General features: G+C 28.3%; 1 protein-coding gene across 2 annotated transcripts; it reads right to left on the bottom strand.

Moving 5' to 3' along the window:
* Window positions 1-1,089: 1,089 nt before the first annotated feature.
* On the bottom strand, window positions 1,090-8,953 carry LOC121219532 (uncharacterized). 2 transcript variants are annotated; one of them, XR_005916345.1, is made up of 3 exons: window positions 8,660-8,938; window positions 7,432-7,461; window positions 1,090-1,567 (listed from the first exon to the last, which is right to left on the bottom strand). XR_005916345.1 is itself a non-coding variant. In XM_041097819.1 (3 exons), exon 3 carries the CDS (start codon window positions 6,334-6,336, stop codon window positions 5,542-5,544), a length of 795 nt encoding a protein of 264 aa, XP_040953753.1. In that variant the 5' UTR covers window positions 6,337-6,456; window positions 7,432-7,461; window positions 8,660-8,953; the 3' UTR covers window positions 4,216-5,541. The 2 variants fall into 2 exon arrangements, 1 of the variants encoding a protein (XP_040953753.1); XM_041097819.1 differs by lacking the exon at window positions 1,090-1,567 and adding an exon at window positions 4,216-6,456 and having other exon boundaries at window positions 8,660-8,953.
* Window positions 8,954-20,021: the final 11,068 nt, after the last annotated feature.

Genomic DNA, 20,021 nt, shown 5'->3' on the forward strand with positions numbered 1-20,021 from the left:
TTATCAGTGATACTTCTTCCCGCAATAAATTTCGCTTATTCTTGCGCAATAATTTTTGGGAAGATGTGCTTAAACTATTGGCAATAACCTTCATCACCAATTTGTAGAGGACTATATAGAGGCTTATGGGACGGCATTGTGAGAAATCCTCTAGGATTTAAGCTTTGGGAAAAATAACAATCAACGAGTTCTTTAAATCAGCATCAATATTACTTCCAGTGAATACTTTTTTGACCCAATCACAAACCGTGATTCCAACAATATCCTCCAACCTACAGTTGTTGCTTCATAGTCTGCTTGTTCTGTTTGTTCAGCATTCTTTCCACCTACTTGCTTTGATGGCTCTGCACTAACATGCTTACCCTCCAACCACTTAAGAGTGAACTTCAGCTTAGGAACTGTCCTCTCACATCTTTCGGTTCTTTTTACAATCATTGGATTTTGTAGAGTTAGAACTTGGAAAATCAAATATGGAAATGGTAAGAGGTTTTTAACATATACCTTCTCAACATGACTCAGTACATGATCAAACACCAACTGAGCCACATCAAACTCAATAATCTCCACTACTTTTCTGATTATCACAGTTGCCTTAGGAGTCACTAAATCCCTCTGTGTGTTTGGAGCCCAATTTCTTGTGTAATGGAAAACAGGCAGCATATATAGTGGACAATGAAGAAGCTCCAATACTTCCTTTTTCATGTCAAGACTAGCAGGTTTTTTGGTAATTGTAGTAGTTGTGGCATCCAAAGAGTCATCCAGTTCAACCATATTTCTATTAAAGCATTTAAACACCCTCTGGATTAGCTCATAGTTGAACTTATACCAATGGCCTCTGACATCCACCTTCTAGTACAATTGGGTTGGTTAAGGAATTAGGTATATTTCCATCTTAATCGCAAATTATCTCGTTCGTCGATGCTACTAAAGTTAATCTTAATCTATCTAGTCTAGATTTAAACCTTAACTTTCTCTTCTAAGACAAGTTAAGGTGATCAAATTAATTCAACTTGGTGGCCAAGCAAGCAAATTAAATAAGCATATGACTGAATAAATAATTAACATAGATCAAAATAATTGAAGAGAAAATATAATTAATTAACTAAGAAATAGGATTCATCATCATTCTAAGAAAATAGAGTTTAGTACATCATGAGTTGAAAAAACATCACACAAAGAAATTCAAAACAAACTTGTATCAATAACATGTAAAAGAAAGAATCTAGAGAAAATAGATGAAGAAGATGAATCGAGCTCCCTAAAGCTCATATTCTTCTTTCTTTGCAATCTTGAAGTTTCCCCTAGTGAGAGAGATGTTTCTTTTACCTCCAAGTGATTTCTCCCTCTTTTCTTACTCTCTTAAGCTTTATAACTTGTAACCCTTACTTTTTTCTTTTATTTTTATTTTGGTGCTCCACCGAATAAATAATTGCGATGGAGCAGATTGCTTGCTATCAAAATGTCTAAATTGAAAAACATACTCCACCGCAAATTTGATTTGGAGTAGAAAACTTCTCTAGACCATTGATAACTTTATGCTCCAACTCTTTCATTATTTGTTCGAGACCTATAATAGAGAAAGAAAAATAGAAAATAAATTCGAACTAACTTTAAAAATGATGATAATTAAATAAAATTCAAATAAAATCTAATTAATACTAAAAAATATAAAATATAATAAAGACTAACCCAATGCTAAAATTCACTCCTAAAATATTATAAAAACTATACTAAAATAACTCTAAATACGAAAGTTATCCTATCTAAACAAGTCTGTCACTTTTACGGAGATACCATCAACATCTTTGTATGATCCTATACTCATTTTCAAAATCCTTTTGGTTTAACTTTCTGAAATGTCTCGGATTTTCGATTCTAGCACTTTTACGAATTTTTCAACACTAAATTTTTTTTTGCGCATTACAATTCCCTTTCTTTTGTTTTAGTTAGCTTTAGATTAGTGATTAGCTAGTTTAGTTCAATCATTAGAATACTTCCTTCAACAAAATTATTTTATTGTAATTTATTATTTGGTAGTGATTTTGTATGCTTGATAATAGTTAGTGAAAGTGATAAAATTTTCAAGCTTTAAAATTATTCTTCATATTTTGTGACTATTTTTATCACCACTTTTTGTACACCAATAACCCATAATATTATGTAATAATTTTACATTTAAGATAATCACGGTTATGTTGCTAGTCATATATGAAATTCTTATTCATATCTAAAACTTGATAGAATATGATAATGAAATCTGATAATTAATGTAAGTGAACATGGAGACACTTGAGATTCTTGAGAAGAATCATATCTAAAAGGCAGAAAGCAATTCAAAGCTTAATCTTTGATGAAACACATAAAGGTTCACAAAATTTTGTGTGTGCAAGTGACTTTAGGCAGATTCTTCAAATGTGTGATGTGGAATCCCAATATCTAAGTGAAATAAACAAAGAAAATTAAAATTGAATTATGAAATAAAGTTTTATAAAGAAAAAAAAGATTAATATGTAGTTTACTCTTTGAACGTGTTTAAAAGTATCTAATTGGTATTTACTCTTTTTTTTTTAATCTAGTTGGCACCTGAACTTGTATTACATCGTAGAGGTTGGTACCTAACATGACATTGATAGCCAATTTGATAGTGACATGTGGCAACCTCTCAACATGGCACATGGCAAACATAAATAAATAAAAATATTAATATCTATTAATTAATTTAAAAATATATTTTTTTAACATCAAGAATGAACTTGGACACCTTGTTGTCCAGATACATTTGAATATGGACACCACTTATTTTTTCAAGTTCATTCCATAAGTGTTTTTTTTAATAAGTTTATAGATTTTTATTTTATTTTTATAAAATGTCAATTTTCTAGGTTGTTATTATTATTTCGAAAAATCTATAAAATATAAATTTATAAAGTATATCCAATTAGGAATATATAAAAAAAATTATAGTATTTTGAAAAACATAGAAAAATTATAATATATAATATATTATTATAAAAAATTAAATATATATAAATACATAAAATAACTAAAAATTTATAAATTTATAAAATATTTAAATATATGAAATCACTAAAAAGCACATTTAGAATCAATCTAAACAAATTATTGTTTAGAAGTATTTGAATTTAGACAACTATCTTTTTTATTAATTTATATAATTTAAAATTTTTAAACTTTTATATATTTTTAATTTCAAAATAATAATAAGCTAATATTTTATAAAAGAAAATTAAAAAAATATAAACTTACTAAAAAACCACATTTAAAATGAATATGTACAAATAGGTTTATATAGATGTATTAGGACATCCTTTTGTTTAAGTTGGTTTTTAATGTGAAAAAAATTATACTTTTTTTATTAATTAAAATATTTTTAAAGATTCTATTTTATTTATGTTTATCATGTGGCATGCTGAGAGGCTATCCTGTGCCACGTCAACACAAACTGACCGTGTTGTTGTGAATGTACCAACCTGTGTGATGGAATACAAGTTGAAGTTCCAAGTAGGTCCAAAAAATGTTTAGGTACCAACTAGATACTTTGAGATAAGTTTAGGATGTAAACTGCGTATTAACTCAAAAAAGAAATAAAAAAAAAGAAAAGAAAAGACTTCTGAATTAAAATATTTAGGTATCAACTAGATACTTTGAAATCCTCAAAACACTTTTTGAATCTAACAAATAAAGAAAAAAATTTCACTAAGAAAAAAAACCATTTTATTGAACGAATAATGAAAGTGGCGACATGACCTATTTATAGGCTCAAACTATCAGTAATTTAAATTAAAAATACCTCTTAAATAATAATGTAATTTATTTCCTAAGTAAACATCTTTTTATTACTCAAAAACCAATAAAAATCACTTTGAAATGTTCCAACCAATGAAATTCAAGATAAATACGTAAATTATGTCATAATTGTGATTTAAATGAGATGAAATCGGATTAAAAGTGAATAATCTTAACTGGTTATGAAGTGATTAATTTCTACTGGGGACATAGTAAAATTCATCTTAAAACTCTTCAATTTTTTCATGGTTAAGTAACACATAGAGGTGAGTAAAATTTAATTTGATTCGAAAAAATCGAAAAAATTTAAATTTCGAGTTAATCAAATCGAGTTATTCAAATTATTCTAGTCAACCTAAAACTCAATTTGAGTTTCAAGTTCGAGTTGATTTGAATTTCACAATTTCAAATAACTTAAATAATTTGAATAATTCAAATAATAGATTGATGTAAATACCCTTTTGGCCCCTGTCAACTTTGAAAATAAGCAAATTGGTCTCTCTCTCAACAAAAAATTACACTAACACATCTCTCAACAAAGATGTGATAGTCATGTGATTTTAGCGAATATAATCTTCGATCTTTAACACTAACACATCGAGATATATTTGATGCATACGCATCTGGAACCTTTATATCCTTCAACACCGTGCAGAACACTTCTTTCTCCATCTTCGACATTGAAAAAGTAGAAGGCGGCAACCGATATTTCCCATTCGGAAGTGGATTGGGATGATGATCAGGCCGAATTCCCATTTAGACTAAATCAAGTCGACTCTGAAGATTGTCTTTTGATTTTCCGTCGACATTCAAAATTGTACCCACAATGTTCTCGTAGACATTTTTCTCAATGTGCATAACATCACGATTGTGTCGTAAAAGGTGATGCTCTCAATAAGGCAACTAAAAAAATACCTTTTTTCCACAAGTCCGCCTCATTAGGATCGTCCTCTTCATCAGAGTCATCATCAGCCTCATCATATGATCTTTTATTTCTTTGCGTGTTAGGCGGTTGGTTCATCTTCCCATAACTGAAATTCATATCTTCTAACATGAACAAGATTTCAGATCCACTGGTCTGCGAAGGAGCTTCTCTGAACTCTTCAGTACCGTCAAATACAGAACTTTGAAATCTAAATCTATGATTTTCCGGTAACCACCGACGATGCCCCATGTAAGAGAACTTCTTCCCATTGTATAACCATTACGAACATTTTTGCGTAGCACAACAAGGACAAGCATAACGACCCTTGGTACTCCAACCAGATAAATTGGCATAAGCAGGGAAGTCATTAATGGTCCACATCAAAGCCGCGCATAAATTAAAGTTCTCATTTCTCAGTACATCGTATGTCTCAACACCAGCCCATAATTGTTTTAACTCTTCAATAAGTGGCTGTAAATAAATGTCGATATCATTCCCGGGCCCTTTCTCTCCAGGGATAATCATAGATAAGATAAGGGAAGATTGCTTCATGCAAATCCACGGAGGCAGATTGTAAGGAACAAGCACTACTGGCCAAGTACTGTATGCAGTGCTCATGATCTTGTAAGGATTAAATCCATCAGATGCTAGCCCAATCCTCACACTCCTAGGATCACTTGCAAAGCCTGGAAATTTACTGTCAAATGATTTCCAAGCTAAAGAATTTACCGGATGCCTTAGTAATCCATCATCGGTTCGTCCATCATGGTGCCACGTCATAGACTCCGCTGTCTTCGACGACATGATTATTAAACATTGTGCCTTGGTGTTAGGGGGAAATACTGTAAAATCTTGACTGGCTTCTTCATTGACTGTGCATTATTTTCATCGTCGTTCCCATCTTCTGGGTTTCTATTTATCCAACGGGATTGACTGCATACATGACAGCACTGTTGGTTTTTCCGATCACCCCAATACAACATGCAGTCATTTGGGCAACTATGGATTTTGTTGTACCCAAGGCCTAAATCTTTTATCATTTTCTTCATATCTTTGCATGACTGAGGGATTGTTGCGAATGGAAACATTTCTCTTAAAAACTCTAACAGCATTGTCAACGAGTTTCCAGTCCACCCTCCCAAATATTTTAACTGAAAAAGACGAACACAGAAGGACATTTTTGAAATTTTTGATCCCTCATACAGTTTTTCGTTCATGTCATTAAGTAGCGCGTAGAACTTCACCGCTTCTCCATTCGGCTCTTCATGAGGTACACTACTTCCCGGTTTGGTAAAAGCAATTCCACCAATATTACAATCATCAAATGCCACAAAATTCGCTGGGAACGACTGCACACCATGATTGTGCATATTAAATGCATCTCGCAACATACCTTCCATGTCATCCCCTCTATCAGACTGATGGTAAGCAGTACCAGGATAAGATACATCCATCGTTGAAGAGGAAGTACTAGGCGGGCATTCTCCATGAAATAACCATTGTTTATAACCCCGAACAAACCTATCAACAATTAGCTGCTCGTATACAACTTCACGATAATGCCAGTTTATGTTGACACACTTCTTACACGAGCAAAGAATCATGTTCTCTTGGCTTGCATATTGAAATGCAAAATTCAGAAAAGTCTGTGCTCCATTTCAATAACCGTTGCTTACCCTTGACAAATTCATCCAAAATTGGTCCATTTTCTTAATTCTTGAGGTCTGATGTTGACAATAAATTGCACGGGTTTAGGATTTAGGAATAAGTATAATTAAGCTATGTAAGTTAAGATATAATTAATATTTATGTATGTAAATTATGTAAGTTATGTAAGTTACTATGTAGGTTATGTTCGTTATGTAAGTTGTGATATGATTAATATTTATGTATGTAAATTATGATATGATTGATAAATTTAAGCTATATAAGCTATGTATTATGTAAGTTTATGTATGTAGGAATAAGTATAATGTAAGCTATGTAAGTTATGTAAGTTATGTAAGTTAAGATATAATATATATCCCTGTAAGTTATAAGTGTAATTAAGATATAATATACATCCCGGTAAGTTATGTATTATATGTATTATATGTAAGTTATGTAGGTTATGTATTATATGTAGGTTATGTAGGTTATTATATTTTTAAATTTAAAAAAAATATATATTAATAAGTTATATAATTTATGTAAACACAATTGCTAATTCATTGACATCTCCCCAATTAATCGATCAATTTATTGTATGTAAATGATTATTAAACATTAACATTTAATCAGTTAATCGCATCTAACGTCGATAGTTTATTAATTTAGAAGTAAAATTGATAACTTATTTACATACTTTGCCAAAATCGATAAATTTTTCACATTAAACCGAATAAACTAATCGCCCATAATTTATTAAAATATTCAAACACATAAAGTGCTTTAAGAATTGGCATAATCCAAAATTTAGTAAACTGTGAAGATTGTTTTTGTTTGGGTAAACGGTACATGGAAAGCTGCAAAGTTACATGCAGAAATTATAAGTAAACAGATACCCATAGGTTCAAAACCAAAAAGCTTAATTAAAACTCCCTTTTAAAACTGAAAAATAATAAGTAAACTATTAAGCTAAAATATATCCAAATCAGAAATTTAAACATTTGGATGTGTTTTTGTAAGAAAACTATGTAGGGAAACATAGGAATAAATACCTCAAATTTCCTTAATTTCGAAGCAAACTTCTGCAAAAAATAACAAAACATAACTAACTTAGTACCAAAAAACAGGAAAAAAATACAACAGAAGTAAACAGAAGATTATTTAACTAAATTTAGATTCAAATCAATGTATCAATTTTAATTATCACAACAATCAACTTAATATGAATTGATAAAGTAACAATCAACTTAATATAAATTAAATCAAAATATTAAATTAAACAAATATGGTAAAGTAACAAGGCATTGCCAATTAATCTGTGTGTAAAACAAGCACAAGAAAGAAAATAATTGATACACAAGAAGCACAGTTACAGGTCAGCTATGATCTAATTATCAAACGCATAAGAAAACAGTTGAATAAAAAATGGTGTTTTCCAGATAAATAAGTTATACAAAAAACAGTTACAAATGAAGAAAAATTCCAGCAGCAGGGAAAAGAACTTAAAAAATGTATGCACAACATATACATAATTTATATATTTAATATGAATTGATTTTAAATGTTACTAAATTTTTATTGTAATTTTTTAAACCCAAATTTCTGGACTCTCCTAAACTAAGCTCAATGTGGAAATACCTTTGATTAATTATTATATAAGTATATTAATAGAACTCGAATTTCATTTGAAGCCATTAAATATTCTAGAGAAAAAGGAATTTTATAGAGGTTTAAAATTTAACATACAAAGATTTGTTGAAACCTAACCAAATCAGGCGGGAGAATTCACATTTTCTTCCAATTTAAACCTAAAAAAAAGTATGTTAACTGTCTAAAGGTTTCAGTAATGGATGCTTGAAGAATATATAAAGCAAATGAATACAGCAAATACTCCATTTCCCCTAAAATGGATGCTCGAAAAACTCCAGCGGCAAGGAAATTAAAGAAATTAAATTGGATGCTTGCAGAATATATACTGCAAATAGCAACTCCAAAGATAAAATTCTTTTAACTTAGGCTTTTTATCCATATATAACCATTGAAAGAATTCACACAATAGATTTCATGGTAAATACCAGCGAAATAAACAAATAATTCACACGATAGATACATATATAATCGAAACCCTAAAAACGCAATATTTCTTCCCCCAACTGAAATAAATCAGCAATGCAGGATATCTCTCTACGGCTGAAGAACTTCATAAAACCAAACAAACATATATAACCCGAACCCTAAAGACGCAAAAACAGTAAGCATCTGCAACTGGTTAAACCTTACCCAAAAAACTGAATCTCCTCGACGCTGTCTTCTTGTAAATGTTGTGAAGCCTCCGAATGAAATGATACGTGTAAGGAAACCGATGAAATGATGAATCGAATGAACAATACCAATGCAGGTTCGACTATCTTGAATGACTGGGATTAGGGATTTGGAAAAATAGTTGAAGGGGATTTAGGGATTTCGATCCAATGGGAAGAATTTTTCTGGAATTAGGGGTGGGTGCGGGAAAGGAAGGAGGAAAACTAAGCTAAGCAAAATGACATCATCTTAGTTAATAATTTTTAAGTCCCTGAAATGAAACGGGGACATTCAGCGGAATTTTTAATACACTATTGCGGCGATTTTAGCCAAAACGCCGCTAAAGATAATATTTTGCGGCGATTCTGAGAAAAACGCCACTACAAATTTAAAATCAATTAAGCAAACGACGCTATTTTTGTTCAATTTTTGATAACTTTTTACGGCATTTTTCCTAAAAACGCCGCTATTTCATACCTTCTATGGTGTTTTCGATAGAAACGCCACTAACAACCAATTTCCTCTAACCAAACGGCGCCGTTTTCTGTAATTTCTAGTACATTGTTGCGGCGTTTCTTGTGCAAACGCCACTATTCTTAAAAATTTTAAATTATTTAATAATTTTATAAAATTTACATTTGATACATTAATATGCCATTATTTTTAATTGTTAAATTTTTTAAAATTGAAATATTGTTCAATTTTAAATTTAAATTATGATGGAAGGCATTTTATGTGTTATTAAAAATTAATTTAATTTCGATATCTTAAAAATTTAAATAATTCTATTATTAGAAAATTTAAAATTTAAATAATTCTATTAAAATTTAATACTTAAAATTTCATTATCTAAATCCTATAAACCATTATAACCCTTATATCCTAAAAACCATATACAGTAGACCTACGACCCTAGATCACATACCATAAAAATTAAACCGTATACCCACAAACCCTAGACAATAACCCATAAAATCCTAAAACCTAAACCCTAAGCCCTAAACTACGAGGCCTTATTCACTAAACTCTAAATCCAAAACCTATAAATCATAAACCCCTAACTCATAACCCGTAACCCCTAATACGCCTAAACCCTAAGCCCTAACCTTTAAACCATAAACCACAAATTAACCATAATGTCTAAACCCTTAACCCATATCCCCTAGACATATTGAATCATAAAACATTAACTATTAACCCCTAAACCCTTAACCCCAACCCTTAACCCTTAACCCTTAACCCTAAACACCAACCCTTAAACCATAATCCATAAACCCCTAACCCATATCCCTTAAACCTTAAATCATAGAACATATATATAAAAACTATAAACCCCTAAATCCAAAACCTATAAATCATAAACCCTTAACTTGTAACTCGTAACCCTTAACCCATATTCCTTAAACATATTAAATCATAAAACATTAACTATAAACCCCTAAACCCCTAACCTCAACCCTTAACCCCAACCCTTAAACCATAATCCATAAACCCTTAACCCATATCCCTTAAACCCTAAATTATAGAACATATATAAACTATAAATCGTAAACCATGATTCATAGCATATATATATAAACTATAAAGTGTAAATCCCATCCATTAAAAAATAAACAATAAACATAACCCCTAAATTCATAATCCCTAAACTGATAATGCCTTTAAAGCTCAACAACAAAAGACTAAAACTTTTTGCGGCGTTTTCACCAAAAGCGCCGCTACTGGTTGACTATTCTGGCGTTTCTAGAAAAGTGCCACTAATTTCGAGAAGCTCAACAAGAAAACGGTGTCGTTCGACTTAACTCTTTTGTGGCGCTTTCTGAGAAATCGCCGCTAATGCTTGACTATTGCGGAGGTTTCTAATAAGCGCCACTAACGTCTCTAAAAGCTATATAAAAAAAGACATCATTCTCTTAACAGTTTGTGGCGTTTTTAGACAAGCGCCACTAAAAGCCCTAAATGCTAAATAAAAAACGACATCTTTTGCTTAACAGTTTTGCGGCGCTTTTAGATAAGCACCGCTAACTATTAACAGTTTTGCGGCGTTTCTATAAAAGCGCCACCAACGTCGCAAAAGCTCAACAAGAAATTACGCCATTTGGCTTAACTCCTTTGCGGCGCTTTAGAGGAATCGCCGCTAATTCCTCTATTTTGCGGTGTTTCTAAGAAAGCGTCACTAACGTCTCTAAAACCTAAATTAAAAACGATTACGTTTTCTTAACAGTTTTGCGGCGCATTGTTAAAAGCGCCGCTAAATCTTGGCTATTGCGGTATTTTTCGATAATCGCCACTATCGTCTTGAAAAGATAAACGAAAAACGGCAACATTTTCTTAACAATTTCGTGACGCTTATGATAAAGTGCTGCTAATTCTTGACTGTTACGGCGTTTTTCAGTAAACACCACTAACGTCCCTAAAACCTAAACCTAAAACGACACCGTTTTCTTAACAGTTTTTACAGTGTTTATGATAAAACACCGGTAATTCTTGACTATTGCGGCGTTTCTAAAGAAAGCGCCACAAATGTTGAAAAGCTCAACAAGAAAACGGCATCGTTTAACTTAACTCCTTTGCGGCACTTTCACAAAGCGCCGCTAATGCCTGTCTACTGCGGCGTTTTTTTAGAAGCGCCACTAATATCTCTGAATCTAAAAAAAGAAACGGCATCGTTCGCTTAACTCTTTTGCGGCGCTTGTTGTAAAACGCCGCTATTGACGACTTTTTGTGGCTTTTTTTTTGTTCGTCGCTAATGCAATATTTTTTGTGGCGTTTTTTTGTTTAAATGTAGCTATAAACGCCGCTAAAAACCTGTTTTGGTGTAGTGTAGTCATATATGAAAATCTTATTCATATCTAAAACTTGATAGAATATGATAATGAAATCTGATAATTAATGTAAGTGAACATGGAGACACTTGAGATTCTTGAGAAGAATCATATCTAAAAGGCAGAAAGCAATTCAAAGCTTAATCTCTGATGAAACACATAAAGGTTCACAAAATTTTGTGACTTTAGGCAGATTCTTCAAATGTGTGATGTGGAATCCCAATATCTAAGTGAAATAAACAAAGAAATTTAAAATTGAATTATGAAATAAAGTTTTATAAAGAAAAAAAAAGATTAATATGTAGTTTACTCTTTGAACGTGTTTAAAAGTATCTAATTGGTATTTACTCTCTTTTTTTAAAAATCTAGTTGGCACCTGAACTTGTATTACATCGTAGAGGTTGGTACCTTTGCATTAACACCCTTAGTTTGTGCTAACATGGCATTGATAGCCAATTTGATAGTGACATGTGGCAACCTCTCAACATGGCACATGGCAAACATAAATAAATAAAAATATTAATATCTATTAATTAATTTTAAAAAATATATTTTTTAACATCAAGAATGAACTTGGACACCTTGTTGTCCAGATACATTTGAATATGGACACCACCTATTTTTCCAAGTTCATTCCATAAGTGGTTTTTTTAATAAGTTTATAGATTTTTATTTTATTTTTATAAAATATCAATTTTCTAGGTTGTTATTATTATTTCGAAAAATCTATAAAATATAAATTTATAAAGTATATCCAATTAGGAATATATAAAAAAACTATAGTATTTTGAAAAACATAGAAAAATTATAATATAAAATATATATGATTATAAAAAATTAAATATATATAAATACATAAAATAACTAACAATTTATAAATTTATAAATTATTTAAATATATGAAATCACTAAAAAGCACCTTTAGAATCCATCTAAACAAATTATTGTTTAGAAATTTGAATTTAGACAACTATCTTTTTTATTAATTTATATAATTTAAAATTTTAAACTTTTATATATTTTTAATTTCAAAATAATAATAAGCTAATATTTTATAAAAGAAAATTAAAAAAATATAAACTTACTAAAAAACCACATTTAAAATGAATATTTACAAATAGGTTTATATAGATGTATTAGGACAACCTTTTGTTTAAGTTGGTTTTTGATGAGAAAAAAATTATACTTTTTTTATTAATTAAAATATTTTTAAAGATTCTATTTTATTTATGTTTATCATGTGGCATGCTGAGAGGCTATCATGTGCCACGTCAACACAAATTGACCGTGTTGTTGTGAATGTACCAACCTGTGTGATGGAATACAAGTTTAAGTTCCAAGTAGGTCCAAAAAAATGTTTAAGTACCAACTAGATACTTTGAGATAAGTTTAGGATGTAAACTGCGTATTAACTCAAAAAAGAAATAAAAAAAAAGAAAAGAAAAGACTTCTGAATTAAAATATTTATGTATCAACTAGATACTTTGAAATCCTTAAAACACTTTTTGCATCTCACAAATAAAGAAAAAAATTTCACAAAGAAAAAAAAAACATTTTATTGAACGAATGATGAAAGTGGCGACATGACCTATTTATAGGCTGAAACTATCAGTAATTTAAATTAAAAATACCTCTTAAATAATAATGTAATTTATTTCCTAAGTAAACATCTTTTTATTACTCAAAAACCAATAAAAATCACTTTGAAATGTTCCAACCAATGAAATTCAAGATAAATAGGTAAATTACATCATAATTGTGATTTAAATGAGATGAAATCGGATTAAAAGTGAATAATCTTAACTGGTTATGAAGTGATTAATTTCTACTAGGGGACATAGTAAAATTCATCTTAAACTCTTCAATTTTTTTTCATGGTTAAGTAACACATAGGGGTGAATACAATTCAATTCGATTTGAAAAAATCGAAAAAAATTCAAATTTCAAGTTAATTGAATCAAGTTATTCAAATTATTCTAGTCAACTTGAATAACTCAATTTGAGTTTCGAGTTCGAGTCGAGTTAAATTTCACAATTCAAATAACTCAAATAATTTGAATAATTCAAATAATGATTGATATAAATACCCTTTTGGCCCCTATCTACTTTGAAAATAAGCAAATTGGTCTCTCTTTCAACAAAAAATTACAAAATAATTCAAAATAATTTTCAAAATTTCAAAATAAATTTTAAATTTTAAAATATTTATAAAAATTTCAAAATTTATATTTTTAAAAAAATTATAAAAAAAATATATAAAAAAGTGAAATTTTAAAAATTTTCTAAAATAATAATTTTGGGCCCTAATTAATGATTCAAATTTATCATACTCAAGTATCTTATTTATTATTATTATTTTGTTTTAAAAAAACCAAATATATATGGTTTCAAATTTATGAGCTATAATATAGAATTAGTTATATTGTAACAACATTTTTATTTGACATGTTTAATTTTTTTAAAATTTAATTCAAACAATTTCACTCAATTCGACTCTACTCGAATTTCATTTCACTCAACTCAATTCAAATTTTTTTAAATTGAATAGAACTTGTAAATTTAATTAACTCGAATTTTTTTTTTCACTCGATTTCAACAACAATCAATTTTATTCAACTAACTTTCTCCTTTTATATTTTGACTTCATAAACGTTATAAGCTAAACTAAAATGGCTACAAATAAAATTTTGGACGAATAGATTAATCTTTGGTTTCATTGGCCCGCAAAGTAAAAAAAAAAAGGAAAAAAGAAAAAGAAAGCATTATGCATCATTTGTTAATTTTCCATAATTTGCATCATAGTGTCATAAATCCCAATTAGGGTTTGTTTGTTTTTATATTGTTTGTAAATTGAATTATGTGTAGTTAAAATTAGATGTTGTAGGTGGGATGTGAATGATTCAATATATAAATTGATTTATGGACTTTGAAGAAATGTATAACATAGAAAACTATGTTAAAAAAAATAAAAAAGGGGAAAACAGAGGGAGAAGCAAAAGATAATAGAAAATAAAAAAAAGGAAAGTTTAAAAGAACATAAAAGAAAAAATTAAATTGCTCAAAATGAAAAAAATATAGCGACCAATTATATAATTTAACCTAAAATTTTTGTTTGAAATGATGATATAACGTGCCACATGAACTATCTGTTACATCGTTAATGACAATTAAAGGCTCAATGATTAAAATATTATAACATGATAATGTAAGTGGCTAAAACGTAACATTTCAAACATAAGTGACTCAAAATATAACCCGAGGCAAATAAAAGTGACTATTTTAGTAATTTACCCTATAAGTTATTAATAAAAAAAACATAATTTTCTTTTCATAGAAAAAATTTAGTCATTCAAGTTTTTTCAAATTAAAATCTTTGTTTTGGCAGCAGTAGCGTAAGTCTTTGGGCTGATTGTTGATTATGGTTTCTCCAACATTTTTTTGTAGTTTTATTTTATTTTTAATTTTAATCCACATTTTTATGGTTTTATCTACAATTTCATGATTTTATTTTGTCCATATTTTTCGTGGTTTTTGTTTTGTTCACTTTGTATTCTTTGAAAGCAAAGGTGATTTTATATTTACTTTTTAATTTTTTAGTTATATGCTAGTGTATATGTGAGATTTGCCAATATAATGGTGTTGCTATAGATCTATTAAGAACCATTCTCAAAGGGCTTTATCATGATAGATCATAGTGGTAGTGAAAGCTTCGAGAAGAGGAGAATGATAAACCATCTAAGACTTAGCCTTTTGTGCATCATTGATACGAATGGTCTCTTAGAGCTTTTGTCAGTTTTTTCTTGGTAGATCAATGTTCATCGTCAGGTTGATTTGATGATGGTAAGGTTAGAATGTAAATTTCAACAAATTTAATGCATCTCTAATTTGTTCTTGAATTAGTTTAGTGTTGTAGATACTCTCATTATCTCGTTTTTTTTTTAAATTATTTGACAAACAATATATTTATAGATTACTTTCCAGTGATTTATTTATTGTTTATATTATATGTGAAGTTTCATTGTTCTATTTTTGAAATGTATATATTAACATGCTGCCTATTGTTTTTGTTGGATGGGTTGAGCTTTGCTCTCCAAGTCTAAAAATTTACTTCATTCATTGCATGATGGGTACTTTCAGCTTGATAAAAAGAAAAATAATAATCTTTTTATAAATTTTTTCTATAAATTTTAATAAAAAAATAATGGTTTCAACTTCAATAAATTTCTTTGAAACATTTTTTTTATCATTTATAGCACAAACACATATATCATATTTATTACTATTAGTAAATATTAATTTATCTCAATTCATTTTGGTAAACTTATAATCAATTATATCAATTAATTTAATTTGATTTAAAAACAATTTTTTATTAAACCAAATTATAAATGATTGTATTAGGCATAGATTGTTTTAGATAAAATTCTAGTTATGATCTCTTTGTTATGTTTAAATTTAAGGTTTAGTATCAATACTTTAATATGATATAATTCAGTTCCTCTACATGATATTGAAATTTGAAATAGTTGATACCCTTAATTATTATGGTCAAAATGTTGATGCCAAATTCTTTCTTAAAAATATCCATTTCAACTTCATGCTTATATATATATATATGTGTGTGTGTTCGCGCATGTGTTAAAAAGTTGTTTTTAAGATTAGCTCACATAATCATTTTAATATAAATAATTAAGAATGTTGAATATTTGGAGTTACTAATGCCATTATAAAGTAGAGGACCAAATTATGTCAAATTAAAATATAAATATAAAATCTCAAATATAAGCATGGTAGAGAGTTCGAAACTACAATTTTACCATTATCTTATAATGATTCAAAAAAATAAAAAAAAGAGTTGTTATTAGTTCCTCCAAATAATTAGCACCGTCAATAAATTTGATCGTTGATGTGAATTTTTTTAAAGGGACACACTTATTCTAACTTATTATGTCAAAATATAAAAAAATTAAAATAATATGTTTCCTAAAAAAATCCTTGTAAAAAAATTACTTAGAATAGTTAAAGATATTGACTATTTGAATTAACTAATTTTAAGAATTAAATTAAAATATAAATATTAAATCTCAAATGTGAACAGAATAAAAGGATCAAAACTAAAATTTTACCGTTATATTATAATTGCAAAAAGAAAAAGAAAAAAGAATTTGAGATGCGTCATCATGAGAAACGACTTAAATCATAAAGTATAAAGATTAAATTATAAATTTGAGCGTAATTAAGGGATTAAAAAGTTTACCAATATGTATAATCTCAAAAATTAAAAAGGTGACATGTAAGCCTTTGGACCTTCTAATCTATAATTATATATATAAAACCCGAGTGGATGAAGTTACGAGGGCGGATTTGGTAATTTTGGTACAAAATATAAACACATGGAACAAAAATTTGATTGGATAATCAAGTGAGATTCTATTAATAATCGGATTACATATTGTTTTCTTTATTAAAAATAGATAATTTAGTCTATATACATTTTGATAAAAGTTTCATCTATTTTCACTGCCAAGTGATGATATGGTTGATGTAGCAATTAGACAACTACACATAACATGCTATATGTACCTTATTTTGACATGGTATTTTGCACATCAACAAATATTTAAAATTAAATAAATTTTTAATTATGATTGTTTAAGTTCATTTGATCTTGGATTACCTTTGTCCGGACCAATCTTTTAAATAATTATAAAAATATTATTTATTTTTTAGAATATTATTTATTTTTAAAATATTATCATATTAGCATAAGTAAACGTAGCATATCGCGTGTTACTATTTAGATGCTCTATCAGCCACGTAATACTTAATAATAGAAATCGATAAAATTTTAACAGAATAACTAATTTGTTATTAATATTTTAATATAATAATAATTTATTTAATTAGAGTTAAGTCTAAATAAAAAAATCATGTTTGACTTTTTTTTCTTTTTTCAAATTATAGCGCCAGTTTTTAAATAAAGACATAAAATTTTTAGTGACCAAGAACACGTTTTCATTGACCAGACTTTTTCTTTTTTTAAAAGTAAACGTAAAAGATTAAAAAGAAAAAGAACAGAAGAAAAGGCAACCGGATCCTAGACTAACAAACATTGTACGTTATTAAAAAAACATACACTAAACAAAGAAATTTAATTTAGGTTAAAATATGAGATAAGTCCTTATATTCTTAAAATTTTCAAATTTAGTCCTTACACTTTTATTTTCAGAATTAATTTATCTCCCTAAGGCCTTCAACTTCATTTTTTTTATTCACTCACTTAGTCTCACAATAATATTGGAAGTGCATATTTTATGGTACGCCAACTATATATTATATCATGTTTACATTAGCTCTTCAATTTATTCCAATATGTATACTTCACTATTTATACAAATATGACACTTTTAGTCTTCAAATTTAATATACATAATATTTGGATTACATTTTTTAATCTTACCAAATATGCATGTTCTGTTTTATTTTATTTTATTTTTGTGTTAATTGTATAAATATTATTCAACATGATATTATTTGGATATTAATTATATTTAAACCATCATATTAATCATATTATTTTAATGAGTTAACTAAGAGTAATTTATTTTTAAATGTCATATAGTTAGATATAAGCAAAGATTTGGGATTATTTAAAATTCGAATAATCTGTGTAATATGAAGGCACAATCAGGGGCGAAATGGAAAATTTTTCATTTAGGCTCTTTGAGATTTTTAAAATTTTACATTAATAAATGTAAAATTACACTTTAACCCCCTCTAAAAATGATAAAAATTTGATTTTATCATTTAAAAATTATAAAGATATAGATTATTAAAACAGTAAAATTGTATTTTTACTATCGTAAAAATTATAATTTAATTTCGACCCCTTAAAAAAAAATTTCTGACTTCACTCATGTGCACAATATAAATAATTTGCTAAAGCAAAGGGTTAGTCCATGAGGGCCAAATTTAAAGACCTACCTTCCATAATGCCATTTCAACTAAAAAAATTGGCAATTAAATGAACCAAAAAACTACTCTTTCTGATATTCAATCATCTCTCATCATAACTTGTATACAACTCAATATATCAATTTTTTCATTTAAGAAACTATATGTACATATAAATGAAATAATTAATGTATCTTTTAAAGGTATAATAAGAAATCACCATCAATACACCTATATATAATCACAATTTGGAATCAAATTATTTCATGCACAAAGGAATGGAGATAGACCTGTTAATGGGTTGAGTCATTTGGCCTGGCTGGAAAGACCGTTCAAAATATGAGAGGGTTTGAATAAAAATTATAGACCCAAAAAATGGACTTGGACAAAAAAATAAGACCTGTTTAAAAAACGGGCTAAGCCTCAAGTAAGGTATTTTTGGCCCGGCTCGAATTCACTAAATGAAAAAATTTTTGCTTTTTTTTAATGTTATTTTCTTGTATTTTCTCTCTATTTTGCTACCATTTTACTATTATGTTGCTACTATTTTGTTATTATTGTTTGGATATTGTATAAAATTTATTTTATTGTTAATTTTGTTATTATTTTAGAGACATTTGCTTGTTAAGTTGTATCTATCTTAGTGTTATTTAAGTATACATATTTTTTAAACTTTATTTTCAATTTGTTTAGAAATAGTTATTTTGATGTATTATATATTTAAAAAATATAAAAAAATTAATACGGGCTGGGTTGGGCTTTGGCAAAATTTAGGCCCATTTTGTGGGCCGGGCTAGACCCAAACCTAACAAACAGGCTTAAATTTTTAGTTGGGCCTAGCTCATGAACATCTCTAAATGGAAAGACCTAAACTAAGAATAAATTTGGACAAGCCAACCCATAATAAGACTTAAACTATAATAAAATTTAGACCAAAAATCTAGGTAGATATAAATATAATATTAGAAACTCAGCTTTTGCGAACACTATTAAGACCAAGAGTTTACATTTGATGGATTATTGGTTTACAATTATTTAAATAAAGATGCCAAATATTTATTTGAATATAATTAAGTTTATCGTTAATTAATAAATAGTTGTTTCTATAATTTTTTTTTGGAAATTGAATGCATTTCGTATATGCATGTATTTAATACATTAAATTGAAAGTATAAATTTGGGATAATTAGATTTTCCAAGGATAGAAATGTCAACAAAATTTAAAATCTAATTATAGCTATCAATATCAATATTAAAAAAGTTGCTTGAAAGTAGTTTCAAAGTAATACACAAAACGATAGGTTTTTTCTTAATTGTAATCATAGACTGATTGAAACATCAACAAAATAGCTGAAAATTTTAGTTGCCTAACCTGTCCTCTACCCCATACATTATTTCGTCGAGAAGAAGGGGTAGTTTCCAGGAATTTGGTCCCCTACTCTTCTTATATAAAGCCTTTGCCTCATCTCCCTTTACCGAATGTCATGAATCTCCTCTCCAAAAGCTTCCTCTCTGTTCTCTTCAAATCCCTTTTTCATAGCCCAACAGAGAACATAACAAGT

Source organism: Gossypium hirsutum, chromosome D07, assembly GCF_007990345.1.
Source record: "Gossypium hirsutum isolate 1008001.06 chromosome D07, Gossypium_hirsutum_v2.1, whole genome shotgun sequence".
NCBI lineage: Eukaryota > Viridiplantae > Streptophyta > Magnoliopsida > Malvales > Malvaceae > Gossypium > Gossypium hirsutum.

What these genes read in the sequence shown, in the direction of transcription:
- LOC121219532 (XM_041097819.1), bottom strand. Translation starts at nt 6,336, where the DNA reads ATGATTCTTTGCTCGTGTAAGAAGTGTGTCAACATAAACTGGCATTAT.